This window comes from Globicephala melas, chromosome 4 (genome assembly GCF_963455315.2).
Source record: "Globicephala melas chromosome 4, mGloMel1.2, whole genome shotgun sequence".
NCBI lineage: Eukaryota > Metazoa > Chordata > Mammalia > Artiodactyla > Delphinidae > Globicephala > Globicephala melas.
In genome coordinates, this window is record NC_083317.1 from 98,338,458 (window position 1) to 98,361,431 (window position 22,974).

Genomic DNA, 22,974 nt, shown 5'->3' on the forward strand with positions numbered 1-22,974 from the left:
CTTGACTGATCAGGTGCTCCATGTACTAGTGTTTCCCAGCAGGCACATTTTAGCTGTAACATTACAGTGAGTAATCAGAAGCCAATTTCGGGTAAGTACCTTGAAATTAAATAGTGTTTGAATGAAGTATGTATGTAACAACATTGACCATGAGTGTTTAATAGAGTAAGGGAATGGCATTTCAATTCACTCTGGTGCAGGTATTATTTAAATGTATCAAATTAACACATTACTTTTATTTTCCTTAAAAGATTAAAATTTCCTTAAATTTTCACTACAAATTTGAAGGCCAAATTCTTATAAGACTATTCATCAGGTTGCTTAGTTCACCAGTGCTTTGTGTTTTCTGATGAGACACAATCCCAAACCCAATGAGGTAAGTGAATTTTTAAAACAATTTTTTTGCATGAGCTTGTAGTTTATTAAGGGCCTAAAAATTTCCTGGGAGAAATGGATGCTCAAAGAATATACATTTTGATTATTAAGACTGTTAATAATGATAAGGCAACTCCCAGATTCTACTACTAGGGAAAAATTACATCCTTCATAATATTGCTTATTATTCTAATATAAACCAAGTACTTAAAAATGGGCCAAATGAATTGCCACTTGCTGACTTAAAATTTTTGATAACATTTTGACTATTTATATATCTACAAACTGATATTTTGGTCAGAAATCTTCTGAGATATTGAATATATTAGAAAATGATACTCAGAAATTTATTTTGCACGTAAAACATCTTTTACACTTTTACTTTTACTATTGTTGTACTACCACTCACAACCTTATGTGCTAATTTAATCTTCAATAAGACATTTGCTTGTTAACATATATTTATATTATCAGTTTATCAACACATTATTTGCTAACAATTGCTTTGGATTGTGTTTTGAGTTTTTTTTCCTTTGTAAATTGTATATCTAAGTTTAACTACACATATTAGAAAAGAAATGGAAATATCTAGATAATGACTCTACAACTTAGTTTTGGAAAATAATTGACTATTAGTAATCTTTATGTATAATAGTGATTCTTAGCCATTTAGGGGTCATGGAAGCCTTCCTAATAATCTGCAAAACACAGTAGAACTATAGTTCTTCATTTCTTTAAGGCTAACAAAACATTATTCCGGAGGTTTTCATATTTACGTCCAATAAAGGGCTACTTCCTAGTAACCTATTAAACTAGTAGGAGTTATTGAAAGTGACTAAAATGGATTATTTGTAAGATAAAACTAGTGTTACTAAAATTTTAAATACTTTGAAATTTTATTTTAAATTTATTCATTTAAAGTACTTAAAATTTAAAATACTTCAGAGTCAGTATTCTACTAAGTCTGCAGTAATATTGTAAAACTCATTCTGCTCCAGAGGTAATGAGATGGTTGAATTTCCTGGAGTTTTAGTGGAGAGCAGTTTAATACGGTGTCATTAGTGTTGTGAACTGGTTACAGTTTTCAGTTGCAGTTTTCTTATATTTGTTAATTTATTTGTCAAATTATTCTTTGATTTTAAAAAAATTGCTTTCTTCATTTCTTGTTATTGTACAATTTATATTTGATTGTAATTTTGTTTCTTTATAATTGTTTTCTGAGTTTTTAAAACCTCTCTTTGGAAAAGTACGAGGTGGGTTTGGAGGTTATTTCACCATTCCGTAAAGTGTGAGACTTGTTGCTGTAAGAAGTTAGCCAGATTACTCAACTGATTTAGAATACTTGAATTTCCTAATATTATAGGTTCAAAACCACACTGGAGTGTGTTAGGTTTTTATTCCATTTCTCCTTTTGTTCTTTAAACTATTTTAGAGTAGTCTGAACAGAAATTTCCCTTGATATCAGAGCTGCAAATATCCCATTTAAAACCATGGAAAAGATGCAAAAAACTATCACATAGCTATTCAGAGATAGTATTGCTATTGATAATATTCCAGCATTATAATTTCTCCTTTAATTTAAAAAAACTGCAGTACATCTGTACTGCTTCCTGAATGCATATTAAAAATGCTATTAGCACATGGCCTATTTCTCCTAATAGAAGATGCTTAGTCTGAAAATTGACATTAGAATCTTCTTGTGGTAGTTTGTTCTAATAAGACAGAAAGTTCTAATAGATAGAAATCTTTCTGTTGAGCTTACTATGGTAAACTCTGATTATTTTGAAAACTAACAAATTTTGAATTAACCAATGCAGAGAGGTCAAAATGGATAAGATCTTGTTGTGGAGTCTCCTGTTGACTTTTTCTGGAAGTCAAGCCTCAAGCCCCTTGGCTCAAAGAAATACCGAATTTGCAGTGGATCTTTATCAAGCTGTTTGTTTAGCTCATAAGAACAACATCATAATTTCCCCTTTTGGAACAACTCTGGCCCTTGGAATGGTACAACTGGGAGCAAAAGGAAAAACACAACAGCAGATAAGACAAAGTTTAAAATTTCAAGAAACCTCAACTGGTGAGATTCTTAGATATGATTATTTATACCGGATAAGATCTGGCCAAATTTATTTTTAAACTATCAGAGAAGCTCAGGGTCATAGAACTTTAATAAATATAAAAAGTTATGAAAAGTATGAAATTATAATAAAATGGAGAATTTTAAATGCAAATAATTGTCAATGTAAATAATTATAATTGTTTCTTAATGAAAATATTACCAAAATAATTTATTAAAAAATTAATTCTATACACATAAAAATTGTGACTATGTCTGTATATTTTATTCTAGCCTGTTTTAGCCAGTTTTAAGTGAGATTATGTTGTATGTGCACATGTGTATGTGTATGAGTAGATATACACCCATATATTTGTATACACATATTCTTCTACTAGCACTTACTGTGTCCTGATCATTTTTTCATATCATGCAACTGCTTCAGAATGTAGTTTTTAATTGCTGTGTCTTTTTGCCTCTGATGAAAACATTATTGCGTACTCACCTAACCCTTCTTCATTAGGTAATATCCAATACTTCTCTTATAAAAATGCTTCAGTGAGTACCCTCACCCAGAAATCTTTGTGTGCATCTCTTATTATTGTGTAAGCTTTTAAAGATTAGTTTTTAATTAGAATTTAACCTTTTCACTTAAGTGAGACCAAGAAAAAGAATTCATTTATATTTTTAAAAGCTTATTTAATAGTTTTTAAAGAAAATTTTAAAAAAGAAGCATTTATATAACCCATTGCATGTGAGTAGTTGTTTTCTAGTGTCCCAAAGGCCTATCTGAGATACTGTGTTGATGCTTTAGTGCTGGTATACCATTTCAGGGGGTAGTTTTCCATCTCCCTGGTTATCCTGTGCTTCCAATTTCCATTTTAGTTTAAAATGTTTATATCACCGTCAGATACTGTGTCCTAAACATCAGAGGTGACTTCCAGATTTTTGATTTGGACATTTAGTGACTGTAACTATAACCAATTGCAGTATATTTGCCTTAGCACAGAGTAGTTATTTTTAGGAAATTGTTTTTCTGAATAAACTATTTACAAGGTTTTATTTGCTTCGTTTTAAATAAAGGCAATTTTATGTAGAAAAGAAGTTGGTGATAGTGAAGTTAATTGCAAGAGTTTTCCTTTGTAGATAATGTAAAATGAAGCCACTGTGTTGCAGATCTAGTCTTCATTGTCTGTATTAATTTCAGCAAATCCCACTACCCAGTCCCGGAAACATTTATATCACATGATACTGCTTTGGAAAGTAATAGAGGATTTATGAAGATATGTAAAGTTGATTCCACGATAAACTAGCAAAATTAGAGCCTCCGAAATTTAAATTACTTTAAATGAATCCATCTTATAGAGGAACATGGGAGTCTTAACAACTCTGGATTGTGAATATAAAAATAATCATAGTAATAATAATGATGACATTATCAAACATATATATATAGTGTACCAGTCACTGTTTTATGTGCTTATCTCATTTAATCCTCACAATTACTCTGTGAGTCAGACATAACCCTGCTATACGGATGAGGATACCAAGTCAGAGAAAGGTTGAGTAACTTGCCCAGAACTAATTCTAAAAATGATTCCCTGAGGGTTATAGGTCACAAGAGCAATAATGAACATTTTAATATTTTCTTTGAAAGAGTATATATGGACAATTAAACATTAACCTTTTAACACACATAACAAAATCTACCAAACTTGCTTTCTATTATACTTCGTTAAGGGAGGGAGAAAGAAGCACAGATAGAGGATAAGTACAAAAAAGAAAAGAAGACCAACCAAAAAGGGAGAAAATAGAAATATTAAACTCTGGAAAATAAAAAAAGGAAGGGAAAATTAAGAAATAAAGAAAAAGAAGACAGAGTTAAGGAAGGGAACAGAGAGAAAAAGTGCAGGAAAATGAAAAGAAAGAAAAGCAAAATGGTGTTAAGGGTAGAACAAAGGGTATGACAGATTAGAAGGTAGTGCCTAGCAGAGCCATATTGGAACCCAAGACAAAAAGAAAAATCAGTAACAATGAGCCTGTCTTTATTTATTTAAAATTTTTATATTTTATTCATCATGGATTTCTTTGTGTTAATATTGATTTAAAAATATATTGCAGTAAAATATTATTTATCTTGATTACTGAATTTGTTGGCAACTCCTTAAATTTTATGCCAAAATGAGTGTCTCATTGACCCATCTTGGTCCTGGCCCTGCCTTCAGTTCCCTCTGATTGTCAAATGGTGCTATCTGTTCAGTCAGGCTATATTTTACTTTTCCAGCTACCAACCTGTTTCACATCTAAACTGCTTATTCTTCAGATGGGCATACAACTCCTAGCACCCTACCCCCACTGGAGCTCTCAGTATCCTCACTTATCCTTCTTTCCCCATTGCCAAAGCGTCGGCTCAGAATTTACCTTCTCCAGTTTACTGAGCATCTGATAATACTCCATTTTGCTTTGCCTCTAATGATGCTGCTTATTAATCGAAGACTAACTTAAAGGTGCTTCTTTATTCCAAGAGGGTTATAGAAAGAGAAGAGCATGAACTCCTGTCTCAGTTAAGCATACAAATGACCTTGTGATCGGGCACCTTTCAAGTTATCTTATCTCTCTGGATTTTATTTATTTATTTAATTTTATTTTTTTTTCTCTCTGGATTTTAGATTCCTCATTATAAAAAGAGGAGTTTGGATTAGATGATTTCTCTGGACCTTTCAGCTAAAATAATCTATAATTCTATGACTGCCTTTGTTTTCATCTTTGGATCTCTCACATTGTACACATGGTTGGTCTTTGGGCTTTTAACAGCAGGAGAAGTAAACATGTACTAAATTTTAGAACATTTTTTTGGAGGTCTGGTACAACCAAACCAAAAGTCACATTCACTCCATGACTGGTAGGTTTTCCATGGCTCTATTTTAGGAAATGAAATAAACTTATTCTCATTGCTTACTAGGAGCCATGGATATGTATTCTTTTTGATCTGTGCTAAAAGAAACTATTAATCTGTAAATTAAATCAAATGTATAAGGCAGATAACTTTATATTCTCCAAACTTGTGCTACTGGTGACATTTTTTCATTGACTTCTGAGTCCAGTGATTTATCAAAGGGCAGCTGACTGTCAAACAGTCTTAGACCTTAAGTACATGACATAAATTTATTTGCTCTGACAAATGAGTTGGAACTATTTTTTTCTCCCCCTCTCCTTTTTTCCCCATTCCTTTAAAGATGTTCATAAATTACAAACTTCTGAAAATTGGTTTCAAATTCTGCCACTTTATTTCTGACCTTACTTAATTCTTTTGGAGAAGCTCTATGCCTTCCCTCAGAAAGTCTTCTTTGTAGGCTCTCAGCTGTTGAGATATTCTCTCAGCTTCCAACAGCAAGAAATGATTGCATCTGAAATCATTGTATAAACAAGTAAAATAGATTAACATTCTTCCTTATGTAAGGAATTCCAGGGTTGTAAAGAATTGTTGATATTCTTCATATCCAATCATATGGAAGTAAGTTTTTGTAACTAAAATTGTTTATGTCTGTGTCTATATCGCCACAAATGGAGAATCATGGAGTTTGAAATATGATGCAATATACCTTCCAAGCCTGCTCTATGGTTATGTAGGTTGTATCTGCACAAGAGCACCAGGACAAAGAGGCAAGTGGGGACTGAAATGTAGTCTCCACTCAGCTGGACAAGTTATGGGCATGCAGCCTACCACCACCACTCAGTGAGGGCATGAGTTCTTATTTGCGCAAAAATGCCCTGTGGACTGCTAGCTCTCTGACAAAAGGTTTACACACACACTTACACACCTTATTTCCAATAGACACCTCATAGCAAGTTCCTCTCAGTCTTTATTTTCCCTCTTTATTCAATGGACATCTCCCAATGATGAACCATTTGTGTTTTCTTCAATAGAGATTAATTGCATGCAATCAACTTTTAAGTTATGAAAGCGGTATATTCAGTATTTAACTCAAAATAAACAAAGGCTCTGAAGGAACCTTGGATTTGAAATGCAGTTCCCAGATTCAACAGTTGAGTTCCAGAATTAAGCCAGAAAGGAATGAAAAATATTGGTGCCCTCTGGTAATAAATAGGAAGCCACTGAGTAAAGATCAGAGCTGAATTCTCTCACAGCACATACAGCTTCCTGAAAACATGGTGGTCAGAACGACCCAGTGATAAATAAGTAATGGGCCAACAGTGATTAGTAGCTGACTCTGACAGACTCATTTGGCTAGTGGTTATATTTGGAATGGTTAAAGATTTTTATTGTTCACAAAGACAGCCAAAGTATATAGATTCATGAACCTGAAGAAATAGGTAATTTTGATTCTTATGCATCTCCAGAGATAATTATAGGGGTACCTCATAAATTTCAAAACTTGGACAGGCACAGTTGCTCATAAGAGAGCAAATCTTTCTTAAGCTGAAATAAAAGTAGTAGTGAAAAGGATTGCTCATCACTGTCTTAGCCCCCATCAGCATTCATTAGTATTCCTCTTTCATAAATATTGCATGTTATGCAAAGAATGAGATTCTAAGGATACCTTTCCAACAACTAAGAATGAGCTAAATTTGATTATAAAGAGGGAGTTTCCTTCAGCCTGTTTAAATGCATATTCTTGTTTTTGACAAACTTCAAATTTACATGGACATTTTTGTTTCCTGTATGAGAGCTGATTTCTCTACAAAATGCATATTCCACAGGAGATAAATGCTTAAAATATTTATACTAACTTATAAAGGATCGTTAGTTATACCTAAGGGTGCAAAAACTGGTGATATGAATCAGAGTGTTTAGAAGCAAAGATGAGAAGCTGTTGTTCTTATGTTGTTCAATATGTCAGTATACATTATAATTATTTTTTAGGAGAAGAATTTTCTGTGCTGAAGTCATTTTTCTCTGCCATCTCAGAGAAAAAACAAGAATTTACATTTAATCTTGCCAATGCCCTCTACCTTCAAGAAGGATTCACTGTGAAAGAACAGTATCTCCATGGCAACAAGGAATTTTTTCAGAGTGCCATAAAACTGGTGGATTTTCAGAATGCAAAAGCTTGTGCAGAGACAATAAGTACCTGGGTAGAAAGCAAAACAGATGGTAAAGTTTCCTATTTTCATAAAGTCATTATTTGCCATTGTATTCATGGTTTTTAATATCCTAAAGCAAAGAATGGTTGAATATTTTCCTATTAAATTATGGTTCAGAGGGATCAAATCTCCTATTTTGCTCTCCTGTTATTCAAATTAATACTAAATTGTAAAACAGAGAGAAATTGTAAGCTGCTTTGAAAGGTATACAGATTATTATTTTTTGTTTGAGAGAGACACCTATCTGTAGAATTCTTGATGGAAGAATTTTAATAATAATTTTTGTTTAAGTATAGGATTTTTAAGTATGGCAGCAGGAATAATATCTTTGGCCAGGTAAAACTTAGATCTGTCCATCTCAGATGCCTTCTTTCCCACATATACTGTAAATAATTAACTCATGTTAGTTGGATGTGTTAATGTTTCATAATAAATATTGATAGTTCTGTCATAAAGTTGTAATCTAAACTTTAAGTGTAAGCTGGCAAAAATTCCAAAGGTGCTACTGAGTGACATAGTAGAACACAAGATGAAACTCATACAGATGTGAGTTCAAATTCTGCAGGTTCTACACTATGCTCCATTTAAAATGAGGATACTATTAAAACATTTCAGGATTATTGGAAGGTTAAAAAAAATGTATGTGAAGTGAACAGCATATATCAGGTCCTCAATTAATAGTAGCTTGTTTCTTTGTTCATTCGTTCTGTTACAAAAAGCTGTGATGTGTAAGACGCCACTATATTTTTCATGGGGAGCCTCCCATGGGGAAGCATAAGTTGAAAATATGAGATGGGTGCTGCAAGCAGTGTTCACAGGAAAGTCCTATTATTGGGATACACAATGATACGCATCCCTAGACAGCTCCATGGCACCTAATCATTGTTGACTCACAGCTTGGAAATACTCATTGGACATAGAAATAGGAGACTGGTTTTTTATTTTTATTTATTTAAAATTAATTAATTAATTTATTTTTGGCTGCATTGGGTCTTCGTTGCTATGTGCGGGCTTTCCCTAGTTGCGGCGAGCGGGGGCTACTCTTCCTTGCGGTGTGTGGGCTTCTCATTGCAGTGGCTTCTCTTGTTGTGGGGGAACCGGCTCTAGGCGCTCAGGCTTCAGTAGTCATGGCATGCGGGCTCAGTAGTTGTGGCTGGCGGGCTCTAGAGTGCAGGCTCAGTAGTTGTGGCGCACGGGCTTAGTTGCTCCGCGGCATGTGGGATCTTCCCGGACTAGGGATCAAACCCACATCCCCTGCATTGGCAGGCAGATTCTTAACCACTGCACCATCAGGGAAGTCCAGGAGACTGGTTTTTTAAAAGAGGAAAATCATACTCGCAACCTTATTCTTGTCTTCTCCCAATGGTCAGTGGCTGCAGTTGCAAGAGTGGAGAATTTGAGTGAACCATTAATGTATTAATTCTGATTGACCTGCTGAAGAACCTTGAAATAAAGTTTAAAAATTACCAACAAATATGCAGGAAGAGATACTTAGGTTTTGTTCTTTCTGTCTGAAAAACAATTTACACAAATAATCTCACTAACGAGAGGCCATTACTAGGTCTGTCCAAATTTGCCTAGGACAATCCTGTACCTCCTGTTTCCTAGTGAAATCCTGTTTGTACCTGTTTCTAAGTGAAATATTTAATAAAGCCCCCCTTTGTTGTCAAAATTGCCAAGTTTAAATGATAAAGCACCCTGTTTTTAATTGATTAGCAAAATAAATTTTTGTTTTAATTCTATTTCAAGCAGTTCCTTTGAATAACTATTGCATATTTCTTCCCACCTCTTCCTCTATTCCTTTCACAGGAAAAATTAAAGACATATTTTCAGGGGAAGAATTTGGCCCTCTGACTCGGCTTGTTTTGGTGAACGCTATTTATTTCAAGGGGGATTGGAAACAGAAATTTAGAAAAGAAGACACAAGGCTGATGGATTTCACTCAGAAATATGGTGCAGCAGTCGAAATTCCGATGATGAAGACTCTTCTGAGAACAAAATATGGTAATATGAACAAAATCACACTCTAAAGCACTATTTTGGGAATTGCCAAGTATATTAATATTTTATTTTCTCTGTTCCAGGTTATTTTTCTGAGTCCTCCATGAACTACCAGGTTTTAGAATTACCTTACAAAGGTGATGAGTTCAGTTTAATTATCATACTTCCTGCAGAAGATGTGAACATAGAAGAAATGGAAAAGCTAATTACTGCTCATCAAATCCTGCAGTGGTTCTCTGAGATGCAAGAAGAGGAAGTGGAAATAAGCCTCCCTAGGTTGGTAATGTCATTTTATCATTCTTTTTCTTATGTGTTCACTTATAGAGGGACTTGAATAGCCGGCTGAAAGATAGCCAATGCTCAAAAAGTCTATTGACAAACATAAAAAGAAAACAACCCGTTTGGAGTTGTTACTCTACTTTATGGTTACAAAGGCAGGTTGAACATTGCCAGCATTGCTTTGCCATGACAAGGATGGAATTTAAGTACTCAGTATTCTCTGAAAGAGATGAAGAAATGTAAGTCTTCAGAACAGAATGCTGGGATTAAAGGGAATTTTTATTCTTTTTATTATACAAACTTATCTTTCTCTAACTTGTTTTTCCTGATTGGAATTTAAAATATTTTGTCTTCTATTGTGTTTAAGGAAAATATAATCCCCAAGACTCTTGCGATACTCTACAATTAAAAGATATGTAAAAGTGCCTTTGACAGATAGTGCTGTAAGAGTCATTAAAATATAAAATATAAATCCTAGGGTCATTTTTTATTATTGGGGTATATATATTTATATACATATTTAAAATTTTTTTATTTTTACACAATTTTAAAAGTTACTTTCCATTTATAGCTATTATGAAATATTGGGGTCATTTCAGATAGTTTATACAAAATGGAAATCACAAAGGTATATCTCAGGAAGCCATAATTATAAACACTAATTTTTTGATATCCTGGTTCCTGGAGACAAGAGAAACTTCAGAGAGTAAGGGGTGCCCAACTAAATCACACTCTACCTGAACTTCTAAAAAGAGACAGATGTCTAATAGATTATTTTCTGTCCCTTCATTTCTAAACTTTTCTTCAAACACTCATCAAGGCCTTCCTGGCCCTCCACCTCTCCACCCTCTTGACTTTTCCTTACTTTCCCACTTAGCCAGGATCCAGCCAGTTATTTCAATTGTACTCTCACCAAACGTTTTAAATATTTCTGTCACCTTGTCTTTGTCCTTCTGTAGTTCTCTCCTCAGCAAGGTACTCCTGCTTCCCAACTACAGATTTTGTTAAGCAAAACTCTCCAAATCAGTCACTCTGGTCTCCCTGAGGCTGGAGCTTAGTAGTCTTTCTCTTCAGAGAACTTTCTCTTCTAACACCTCACCAAGACTTTACCTCTGCTCTCCAGGCACTGCTTCATGTTCATTCTCTTACTCTCAATGTATGTCTCAACTACCTGTTCCTTAAAGAAAACATATTAGCGTGCAAACTCACCTCTCTACCCTTTGCGTCAAAAATTGTGTACGTTTTTGCTAAACTTCTCTTCCTCTGTCTTCCTTGATATCCTGGAGAAAGAGGTATCCTATGATTCCCTCACCCTAACTCTGGGCTCTGGATCCAAATATTTTTAACCATCCCCTTTTTCTTGAAAACCCTTCTTTCTTTAACCCCTATGGCATTACTTACTTCTATTTATTTTTCTCTCTTTCTGTGAAATTTTCTTCTCCCTGACTTATACCTTTTTTCCTTCTGTCCCCAGATAATATTTACCAGACTTTCATTTTCAGAAATTTCCTCTTCTTCTCTCTTTTATTTTTTCCTTACTATTCATGTCTCTAATATCGACTCTCTCTTTCCAATCTCTCTTCCAGTTCTCTACCATCTGTAAATCTCTACTTGGATGTTATTCAGTCTTTCAAAGAGTATTTCTTTTAGCCCCTACTATGTGCCAAACACCAGGGATATAATGGTGTATGTGATAGATAGTTTACCTATTGATCATAGAAATAATCATTTTTGGAATTGGTTACTTTCAAATTTACGTCTCTCTCTCTTTTCCCTTTGGAAAGATTAATATTTGGGGTCACACACAAAAATACCCCTGAGTTTGAGAACTGTCTGTGCTATGTACTAGTAGTGGGGTCTTAGGAGAGTCACTTAATGTCCTGAGTTGTGGTTTTATTAGTACAAAATGGGGGTAATGGTACATATAACTAAGGTATCTTCATCTTCATTAGCCTAGATAACAAATGCCTAGATAATAATGTATAAGTTCCAAACTGAATTGACAATAGGAAATACAGGCATTTTCAGAATTCCCTTCTCCAACATTTTAGGAATCCCAGCAGGAATGGTTCACAGTCCACAAATCTGCCTAGACTACTGTAGTCTGGACAGCTTTTCCAAACTGCTTGGCCCTGTTATCAGCCACTCCAAACTGTAGCCACACTTCTCATACAACTTCTCCCATAGTGTGGACACAGACTTTGCTTTTAATTTGCCCAGGAACAACTGTTATGTGTTGAATTATGAGCTCTGCAAATTCGTATGTTGAAATGCTAACTCCCACTACCTCAGGATGTGGCCTTATTTGGAGATAGAGTCTTTGTAGAGGTAATCAAATTAAAGAGAAGTCATTAGAGTGGCCCTAATCCAGTATGGATGGAGTCCTTATATAAAGGAGGAATTTGGATACAAAGATACACAGGGAGGGAAGATGATGTGAAGAGACATAGGGAGAAGATGGCCATCTACAAACCAAGGTGAGAGGCCTGGAACAGATCTTTCCCTCACAGCTCTCAGAGGGAACCAATGCTGCAGACACCTTGATTTTGGACTTCTAAACTCCAGAACTGTGAGACAATACATTTCTGTTATTTAAGCCATATAGTTTGTGGTAATTTGTTAAGGTAGCCCTTGGCAAGCTACTACATGTAAGAGCAACTTCAATGTTTAACCAAACTTTACTGAAATCTAATAATAAAAAGGGCTTACAAAGAAATTTAAAACCAGGTTTCAGGGATGAGTATTCCTGGAATGTAGGTCATTTCTTGTACCAGGGAGTCTTCCCCTGTCCATTATTATCCTTAGCCTGCCATTGTCATGGTGCCAGGGCCCACTCACCCAAAAGGGGTGTCTTTCCCATCTCCATCCTACCCAGCATCCAGAGTCCTCCAACTTTTCCTAGCATAAAATGAAGGTAACACAGATTTTCTTCCATCCCCTCTAAGGCCAGATTCCTAGTTGTAATAGGAATCTATAACAGTAGATTTCAACCCTTACTGAAAACAGCGTCTTCATATGGGGTAGAATAGATTCCACTCGCATCATCTCAAACTTCTCCATCTCCATCCCAGGGGTTCTATTTGCATTAAAAAACTCACTACGTTGCTTTTCCCAAACAAATGAAGAACTTGCCTTAAAAGGTGAAATCGAATCTTCAGTTATATGGAAGCAGAAACATTAGTTGGTAGTTGTACCACCTTTTCCAAACAAATTCCAAACAATGTTATCACAACATTGTTTATTTTGAAAAAATACAGAAATAATGTAAAAGTTCAACAGTAAACGAATTTTAAGAAAAGTGTGGTAGAATGTAACCTAGCCAATAACAATGATAGGTATGGAGACTGTGATAATGAGAAAAAATTATGGTATATTTTAATAGAAAAAAAACTGGATTAAAAAATTTTTACAATGATTACAGCTATGTAAAGAAACAAATCTACAGAAAGAAACAAAGGAAATTTACCAAAATGTTAACATTAGTTGTAATAGGGTTATGGCATTATGAACATTTTGTTTTTCCTTTTCTATATTTTCTATTTCTTTCTCCTCCCTGCTTGCCTGCCAAATAGAAAAGATAATACATGAGAATGAGTTAGGAGCTTGCTTTTCTAGATAGCTGCTGAGGTGTAGAAAATGTAAACCTACTAAGGTACTGGGTTCACTTGACCAAATAATGCAATCTAAAGATTGTGCAAAGTCCTAGGGGGCCCCATTGCCATTTTCTGGGTGTAATTCTTCATCCGCAGACTCAGAACATGGCCCTGTCTGTGTGTGGTGGTGGTGAGGGGTGGGTCTGATGTCTACCTGATGTCTCTCTCCTGCACTATCCCATGTGATTTAGAGGTTCTAGCACTGGATTAGCTGATGCTATCCGACCTCAACAACCGAAAGGGAAGAGGAAGTGTTTAGGATGTTTGGAATAATCCCAGGAAATCTAGTTCTAAGAGATTCCCCCAGAGACCAGCTCATTTCTAGGCAGGGGGGTGGGACTGAATAAGAAGTCAGGATTCCCTTGGGAATTGGTGGTTGGTTAGCTCAGTGGCCTTTGTCTTTGGCGGGCTTTGTTCTGTTCTTTGATCAGTACCCCTGCTTAACCTCAGGATGTTGTATGCAATGTAATTAGCAAGTTGGTAGATCCCACTGAGCAAAGCCATTTGCTCCTACAAGGAAGCATCTCTGGGAAGTTCTCTACTGACTGTGAGTGCTATTTTGCACAATTATTGAGACACACTCAGAAGGGGTATGTACAGTGGTGAAGAACATGATCTTAGAGTCTGACAGTTCTGGATTTAAATCCCAGCTCCACCTCTGAGCAACTATTTAGCCTTGGGAAAGTTACTTAAATTTTCACACCCTCAGCTTCCACATCTGCAAATCGATAATACTACTCTGTACCTCATAAAGTCATTTAAAGGATTAAATGATATAATATATGTAAAAAGCTTAGTATAGTTCCAAGCAGTCAGTAATGGTAGCTAATTACGATTATTAGCTGCTGTAACTATTTGTATTTCAAAATACTACTCTTTTATTTTATTTTATTTTTAAATGTTTTTTTTATTGTGGTAAAAGTCACACAATATAAAACATACTATTTTAACCATATCTAACTGCACAGTTCAGTGGCACTAAGTACATTCACATTGTTGTGCAACTCTCACCATCATCCATCTCCCAAATTTTTCACCTTCCTAAACTGAAACTCTGTCCCCTTTAAACACTAACTCCCCACTCCCCCTCTCCCCTGCCCCCCCACCCCGCCCCCTGGCATCAACCAGTGTACTTTCTGACTCTATGAATTTGACTATTCTAGGTACCTCAAATAAGTGGAATCAAACAGTATTTGTCTGCACCTAATGTATATTTGAATGCATTTTTCAGGTTAACTTAATATATGTCCTGCAAACAGATTGTACCTTTTTTTTTCCCCCTGTGCTATACAGTAGGCACTCACCAGCCAACTACTTCATGCATAGTAGTGTATATACGTCAATCCCAAACAAACAGCTTTGGATCTCTAAGTGTGTGAATGTGAACTGTGTGTGGGTGAGAGAAAGTGACCTCAGGGAAAATGAGGCTGGGTGTGAGAATAGATAAGTCATGACCAGCTGCAATGATGATTCTAAATGTTCTTTCACTTTAGCCTATCAAACACTGATACAAATTGGAATCCAAGTTTACATTAAGCATTGTCCAGATATGTTTCCTATGTGACAGAAAGCATTTTTAATTCAGCCCTTGAGGCCAATGGAATATTTCACACATACACACACACACACACACACACACACACACACACACAAGTGACCAGAAACTACTATGTACTCACATAATAGTCCAAGCCCACCACTGTCAAGGATTGTGTTATATTTTTATCCTTGTGGGCAGCCCTAAGACTTGGTTGTTTCTAAGCCTGAACCCTCCAAAGATGACTCAAGCCCACTGTATCAAAAGTGGAATTCCAAACAATAAGGACAGGAACCTTGAGGGAAATCAGTTGAAGACATTTTGTCATTAAACAAGAGTCCTGGGTATAAAGAAGAAAGGGACAACACCAATCCACAGTAGGGTCTGCAGACCAGGAGTGACTCCTTCTTCAAACAGAAATTCTGAACTGGGGCTTCCCTGGTGGCGCAGTGGTAGAGAGTCTGCCTGCCGATGCAGGGGACATGAGTTCGTGCCCCCTGCTGGGCCCGTGAGCCATGGCCGCTGAGCCTGCGCGTCCGGAGCCTGTTGCTTCGCAACGGGAGAGGCCACAACAGTGAGAGGCCGGCGTACCGCAAAAAAAAAAAAAAAAAAAAAAAAAAAAGAAATTCGGAATTGTGTTCCTTCGTTTTCTGCAGCTTTAACCTGTGTGAGACCCCTTTAAGCACAATGGTAGCCTGTGGCAGTAAATTGCTGCCTTTTAAGGAGGCAGATAATGTTTACAGATGCTAAAACATTCATTTCATCATTGGTTGGTCATTGTCTATCCAGTCCTTTTGCTACTCATTCTTTTACCTTTAGCTGTTTTTTTTTTTTGACAATTTTAGAGGAGAGTCAAGGAAAAGAGGAAATGAACCACATCTAGAATAAATATTAAGATCCACAAAATTTGGAAGAGGGACACAATTAACACTACACATATTGTATTGATTGAGATTACGATTTTGGATTATATTTAGATTAGAAGGCAGTGGAAGTTAGCACATTAGCTCTGACTGGGAAGGGACCTGCATACTTCACACCTGGCTATTCATGGCTCCAATAATTATGGCTAATTAGAAATCGGCCATAGATTATACTTTTATTAAATGGTTGAATGGGTTTCTATCACTGTAGGTTTCATTGGACTATGTTATGAGAAAGACTGTTACTTAAGTGACTCTCTGGTATGATTAGACCTTATTAGAGGTTGTAATAAGTCTTGCAGTATTCTTGTCATTAATCCAAAATCATTCCACTATTATACTAAAAATAGCCAAATTATGGGTGGACTAGAGCATTGTTCCTCAACCTTTTAGAAGCCCATACTCCATTCAGTATAAAAAAAAGTGTGGTAATGAAAATAGAAAAAAAGAACAACCCCAAAGCCTCAAAGCCATCATGCTGCATATTATCTTTCTTAGCAGGAAGTTAAAAGGAAGAAGTTGAAAATGATTGGCATAAAACAAGTTATTTTCATTATCAGTAGGTTTTAATGTGCATGTTGAGTTGTGCCCATCTCCAGTTAGCTAGGGTTCTGAATGAATAAACATCTTCCAAAAGGGCATAATATTTTACCAAGAAATAATTTAGGGCCAGTAAATTATTGCCACAGCATGTTCCTTGTTTGGAAGAACTATAATTAAGAAGCTTGTTCAGTATTTGGCAATTAAAACAATGATCTAATTAGACTGATTGCACAAGCTAATTTCTAGCCCCAGATGTGGGCCTACCTGTTAGCTAAGCAAGGATCCTGTGCTTGGGCAATCGTGTCTGCATCCAAACCAGAGAGCACACGGGCAAAGGCCCAGCTAGGGCACAGACAGAGCTCCTTGGGCAGGAGCTGTCCTGGGATTTCCCTGAGGCAGGAAATATACGTAGCCCCCTGTTGGAGGACTTTAGACTCTTTTCTTTCAGAAACAAATTCTCCAACCTGGTTGTAAAATGTAAATGGATTCTTTTAGCATCTCTAAAGCCAGTAAGTACTAGCTTCTTTCCGCCCCCCCCCCCCCGCCCCCCTTATTATTGAAATAGGAAAGCGAGGGTCACTGATTGCTGTTGACTTGGAATCAAAGAAGATCAGTACCTGAGAGAATCTTTGAGATTCTTTGGTGAAGCTCCCTCTTCAGGCAAATGGAGGCTTGGAGACTTGCGTAGAATCTGGAGTCCTAACTTAGGGCCCTGAATTAGAAGTGTTGGCCAGCTTTTTTTTTTTCCTATAATTTTTACTGTATTGGAAAGGAATTTAGTTCCCTTTCAATCTTTTACCTGTAAAATACAGGGCTTTGGGGAAAGATGTTAGGTGTGTCTGTAAACTGAAGGAAGTCACATCAACTGTGACAATGGATGGGAAGGCTCATAGGTTACTAATGCCCCCTCTCTGTACCTCAGTAGCCAACAATCTTCTTTAAGGACCCTTGGCTTCTGTTTCCGCCTCATAGTCTCTTGGATGCCTGCCAGGAACCATCTTTGATGATGTGAAAAATCTGAGTGTGTATAGTTGCTGGAGGGAAGCTTTACATTTCTAGCGAAGAAGCAAATAATTGAAAACTTAGCTAGAATTCACCGTTTTGTTAGGTGTTACTTCAAAAAATAGAGTATTTGCTTCTCCCTTCCCAGCCAACCATTTATCTGGGAAACAAGTTATTAGCAACTCAGAACTGCTCAGTGGAGCTGGGGAAAAATGGTGTGAAAAGTGAGGAAACGTAACTGGGATAATGAAAACAAAATATTTCACAATAAAATCTCTTCCAAGTCATCCATTTTATAAAAATCATTTTGGTAGAAAATGTGTACAGTGTTTCAAAAATTTTCCTCTTCATTTTTTAAAACAGATTTAAAGTAGAACAAAAATTAGACTTCAAAGAAGCTTTGTATTCATTGAATATAACTGAGATATTTAGTGCTGGCTGTGACCTGTCTGGAATAACAGGTAATATGGAAGATTATTCTTATATTATCGTGTAAATATGTTTTCTTAGTAATGATGTTAACTGACTGATCTTAAAACTGAGAGAGGATTTGGCCCCAGAAGATACATGCACAGAGAATAAATGTCATAGTCATGTCAAGCTGTCTGTAAACAAGCACTCTATTTTGCACTTAAGTAGTTTTGCTTAATGAAAGTCAGACAGCATTATAGAATGTTAGATAACTTCTAACCACGCTTACAGTGAGACTGTGTAGGAAAAGTATTATATGGGCTTTTATTCCAGCCCTGTTTGGATTTCCTTATCTGAATAATGGGAATTACAACTTTGAGGCTCTCATCTAAGCAGAGCTAATAAAACTTTTATAAACCAATTAGCAAATGTTAATTCGGTAATATTAGAGGCCATGAAATAGACATCCACAAGCTGCTGGATGATGAACACAATCTAGAAATTGTAATGCTGCCGTTTGTAGATTTAGCTTGAGACTGACAACATATCTGAGGAGAGGGAGCTTTTATGCTAACTGGCACCTGGGAAATTGTGTACAGTTAAGACACTTACTTACACAACAAAGCCTAAGACAGTCTTTAATTTTTCTCATCCTGGCAGTACCCACTAGTTCAAAAATAACTAAAGAGAAAAAAAATGGATGAAGAGGGCCAATTTGTCCTAAGTTATCTACGCTTTTTTAAATTCAGTCTTCTGTTTTATATATTTAAAGAAAAACACACAACAGTCCTAATGATAGAGGCTTGTCTGTCTGATGGGGTTGGATATCATAACCCAGCTTTATTGTGTATTCCTATATAACATTTGGGCTTTGGAGAGGTATTCATTAATTTATGCACTCATCAATTATGTGAGTAAATGAATAGAATGAATTAATTTTCCTGGCGGAGGAGGTGGGTGGGGTACACAGGTGACATAGCTGTTCATTATCACCTTCACGCATGATTTAGCTGCTGTTCTCACGCTGCCAGATAGATCTGACTTCTCTGACAATTTCATCAGCATCAGGAATGAGACAGTCAAAATTAAATACTGCAACAGGATGCTATCTAAGTGTGTCTTGGAATGCAGACACCTCACCAACTTGAAATAAACCAAGCCATTTTTTAAATACCTCTTCCCCTTAGATTTCTTTCTGGCTTCGGAAGCTCACTTGCTATATCTCAGACTTTCAAACAGCCACTCACTCTTTAAATTCCCAGCAATTTGTGACTTCTATAAAATCTCCTTTTACAAGAAGATTTATCAAGAAAATACCTCCAAAATGCTTTATAAAAGAATTTGTGCAAGAGAATAACCCTGAACAGAAAAGAATAAATGTCCAACATATTTTGCTCTGAGTTGCCTATTTGAGTTGTTTTAACTACTTTGATTCTTTGGTTCTGTCTTATTGCCTGAAATAGAACAACCACAGTCAAGACTGGCACTATTTCTGGTCTTCAGAATAGTGAATTAATTCCCTGCCATCCCTACTTACAATTTATAAGTAGACGATAAACATTTGCTAAAGGCTACTGTGAACCAGTCCAATGCTAGTGCTGTGTGATAGTTACACAAAAGAGACACTATCTTATACTCATGTCATTCACAAGTTTTGAATGAAATGTTTTCAAAAGAGTTATTTTGGAAACTTTACGATGAATATTTGACTTCTAACTGTTATTACTTCTTGTGTCACCTTTGGTAAAATATTTAACCTTTCTGAACTTCAACTTTCTAATCTATTAAATGAGATAATATATCCTAGTGGTGGAAAAAAAGAATATATGTAAATCACCTTGTTCAACATCTATTATATAGTGGACACTCAGTAAATGTTAAATACAAAAAAAAAAGTGAGTAAATGGGCACATTAATATTTACTTGCACATCTTCTAGCAAAGCTATTGAAAGTTTCTTGTCCTCTTAACTTGACAAAGACATACTTGGAATTTTCACAGGAAATTAAGGGAAAGAATTATTGCAAAGATGTAGAAACCAGTGAGTTTATGAAGTTCAGATCCCTTGTTCTAATCTATTATCTCCCAAGTCCTGTTCTTTTTCCAAGACCGGGCCCCCTCTTTGTAAGATGGAATACAGAAGACCAAATTGCTCAGTCTAATGGCCAGGGAGTTACTTGGTCTGGTGCCAGTGCTAAACCGCATGCGTGAAATTCTCCACTCCACCCCAACCTGCTTTTCGGTCTTCATTCTTTGCATGAGCCCCGTGGTCATCTACTCTGTGCTCTATATGTGAATCCCATCTTATTCCAGGCAGTTGTGGGAAAAGAACAGGCTTATTTGCATGATCTTAAAAAACCACAGTCCTGCATCTTAGTTAACGCACACTAATGATGTGGATGCCCCCTTTTCTCCATCTTACATGTTTCTATCACTAGACATAGCCTTATCCATTGATTGATTTATTTGGTAAGTATTTATTGAAAGCCAACTATGTGCCAGGCAGTTTTCTAGAGTTGAATGAAATCTACACATTCCCTCTTCTAATGAAGTTTACATCTGTTAGGGCAGATGGACAATTAACAAGTAATTAATTAATTAAATGGTGAGGTGATAGATGCTATGGATTAACTAAAATAGAGTCATGGGATAAAGAGATTTAGATCAGATAAGAGCAGAATTAGACATGGTGAGAAGGGACAATTGCTTTGAGGAAGTGTCATTTTGCTGAGACCTAAGTAACAAGGGAGCCAATCAGGGAAAGTTCTGGGAAAAGGGATTTTCAGCAGACGGAGAGGTGGGGCTAAAGTCTTGATTCTTGACCTTGTAGCTGGAGCTACTGGACCCGGAGAGGAGGGTAGTAGATGAGGATGAGAGGTAATCAGGGGCCCAGACAGAGTCATTACAAGCAGTTTGGAGTTATTTTTAGGAAGCCATTTTTTATGCAAATAACCCTTTGATGACGTCTCTCTATCTTGCCTGAGGGGATTTACTTCTCTGTAAGCTGTCAGAGCTGGTTCCCCTTGACTAAATTATTTCTTCATGAATCCTTCTAAATTCGGTCGTCTTGGTGGAGTCCACCTGCATCACATCAGCTTTCTCTCTCATGAGGGACAAAGCTCCTTTCTCTTCAAGTTTCAAGGCTCGCTTCCTTTCCTCACCCTTTCGCCACCACTGAACTCACGACCACCTTTCCGTTGTCTCTCTGAGGAACACTATCAGATCTATCTGGTCTGGACACAGGGGGGTGGCAGGTGGCTTCTGAACTCATGGTTTCACTCCCCCTTCTCAAGGAGACTCTTCACAGGTCACTATACCAGAAACGCTTCACACATACATCAGTTCCACCAAGGGGAGGAGAGGGGCCTTCTCTCTCAGCTTGTTTCCACTGCAGAACAAAACGTTATTAAGACACTATGTTACACTAGAAATTTGACAGGTTTTAAAGCATAGCTCTGAAGCTATTTTGTAACAGATGACACAAAAGCTCTTTAGACTTTTATCGCCTCATCAGTCTTGAAGGAAAGTAAATTTTGTTCTAAACTCAGATCAAAACCCAATATGGAATTTAAAAGGCAAGTTGGCTTTGAGGTCGAAGACATAGGGTGGGATTAATTCAAATCTGTAAAGCCTTTTTCATCTTGCTTGTAGATCATGACTAAGGCAGGCAAAACCCTTTGTCCATTCAAATATTTCACTTAGTGGGGTACCTGATTTGAGGCTTATCGCCTTCTATCTTTATCTTTTATATCTGAGCTAAACTTGGTCTCTCCATATCTTCTCTACATCATCTCTGCAAGAGCTAAACCTAAACCACATTTATCTCTAGCAAATTAACTAACTTGGAAAGAGTTTGGAATTTTTTCCTTTTCTTTGTTCATTTGAAAATGTAATTCACCTGGGATCCAATAAGTAATAGCCCGGAGTTTTAACCCTTCAATGCACTTTCATATTTTCCTACAGATTCCTCTGAGGTGTATGTTTCCCAAGTCATGCAACAAGTTTTCTTTGAGATAAACGAAGATGGCAGTGAAGCTGCAACATCAACCGGTAGGACAAATGATGTCACAGCAAGTCATGAGGAAGGACTGGAGGAAATGAGCGTGAGGATGCTGCCACTTTGTGGTCCTCTGATCTGCTTTTCTCCTCCTGCTGTCCAGTACACTGAAGGAAGGGAAAAATGGCTATAGAAGCTATTTATGCATCTGTGCGGCTGGAGCTTAAGGCAAAAGGAAAGGGAAGGGACTTGATTACGAGTTGAGGCTCATCTACTGATATCTACTTATTTGTCAATTGGATTACCTGCCCATTAGCAGATAGGACCCGTGGAGAAAACTGTAGTCTCAAACCTGAAATCATGATTGCTCAGGAATGTTCACTCGTAAGAAATTGTATTAATTTCATTCTTCCTTTGCACTCTTAGTCCCTACTTTTCTAATGTGACTCTTGTTATCTCTGTGGCAATGGCTCTCGAACTTAGCTGCACATTAGAGTCAGCTGAAAAGCTTTTAAAAATTCTGTGCCCAGACCGCACCCCAAAATAATTACATCGGTATCTCTGCGGATGAGATTCAGCCTTCAGTATTTTCTTACCTTTCCCTAAATGATAACAATGTGAATCCCAGGTTGAGAAACACTGCTGTCCAGTGACTTGGAGCCTATCCTTGCAACTGCGAGTGTAATGCATAGACCAGCAGCATCAGTGCCCCTTGGGAACTAATTAGAAATGCAGAACCTCAGGCTCAACTCCAGACCTACTAATCCAGCATCAGCATTTTCCGAGGTCTCTTGGTGACTTGTGTGCATATTACAGCCTGAGAACCACTTCTATGATATATTTCCTTGAACAAATGATATATTTCCTTGAACATTTTGAATAGTATCTGTGCTGTGTAAAAGTAATACTCAAAAAATAATTGGAGAAAAGCCTTAAATTCAATTAGAAATGGAAGGGCAACTTTAATGAATTCCTCATAAGTCTATTTTAATTCTTCAGACCATGACTTTAACCTGTATGTAAAAGATATGCATCCTTTAAATAGTCATATTGATAAATTTATATCCACATTATTAATTTCTTGATTAATTTATA

The 22,974-nt window shown here is 36.5% G+C and overlaps 1 protein-coding gene across 1 annotated transcript in view; it reads left to right on the forward strand.

Annotated features, from left to right (window-relative positions):
- The first annotated feature begins 929 nt into the window (after positions 1-929).
- The window catches only part of SERPINI2 (serpin family I member 2), a 28,243-nt gene continuing 6,198 nt past the window's right edge, over positions 930-22,974 (forward strand). Inside the window, exons 1-6 of the mRNA XM_030864236.2 lie at positions 930-2,449; positions 7,314-7,544; positions 9,344-9,538; positions 9,619-9,811; positions 17,836-17,933; positions 21,846-21,932. Of these exons, the coding sequence (XP_030720096.1) occupies positions 2,203-2,449; positions 7,314-7,544; positions 9,344-9,538; positions 9,619-9,811; positions 17,836-17,933; positions 21,846-21,932 (1,051 nt within the window). The 5' untranslated portion in view covers positions 930-2,202. The remainder of the gene's footprint in view (positions 2,450-7,313; positions 7,545-9,343; positions 9,539-9,618; positions 9,812-17,835; positions 17,934-21,845; positions 21,933-22,974) is intronic.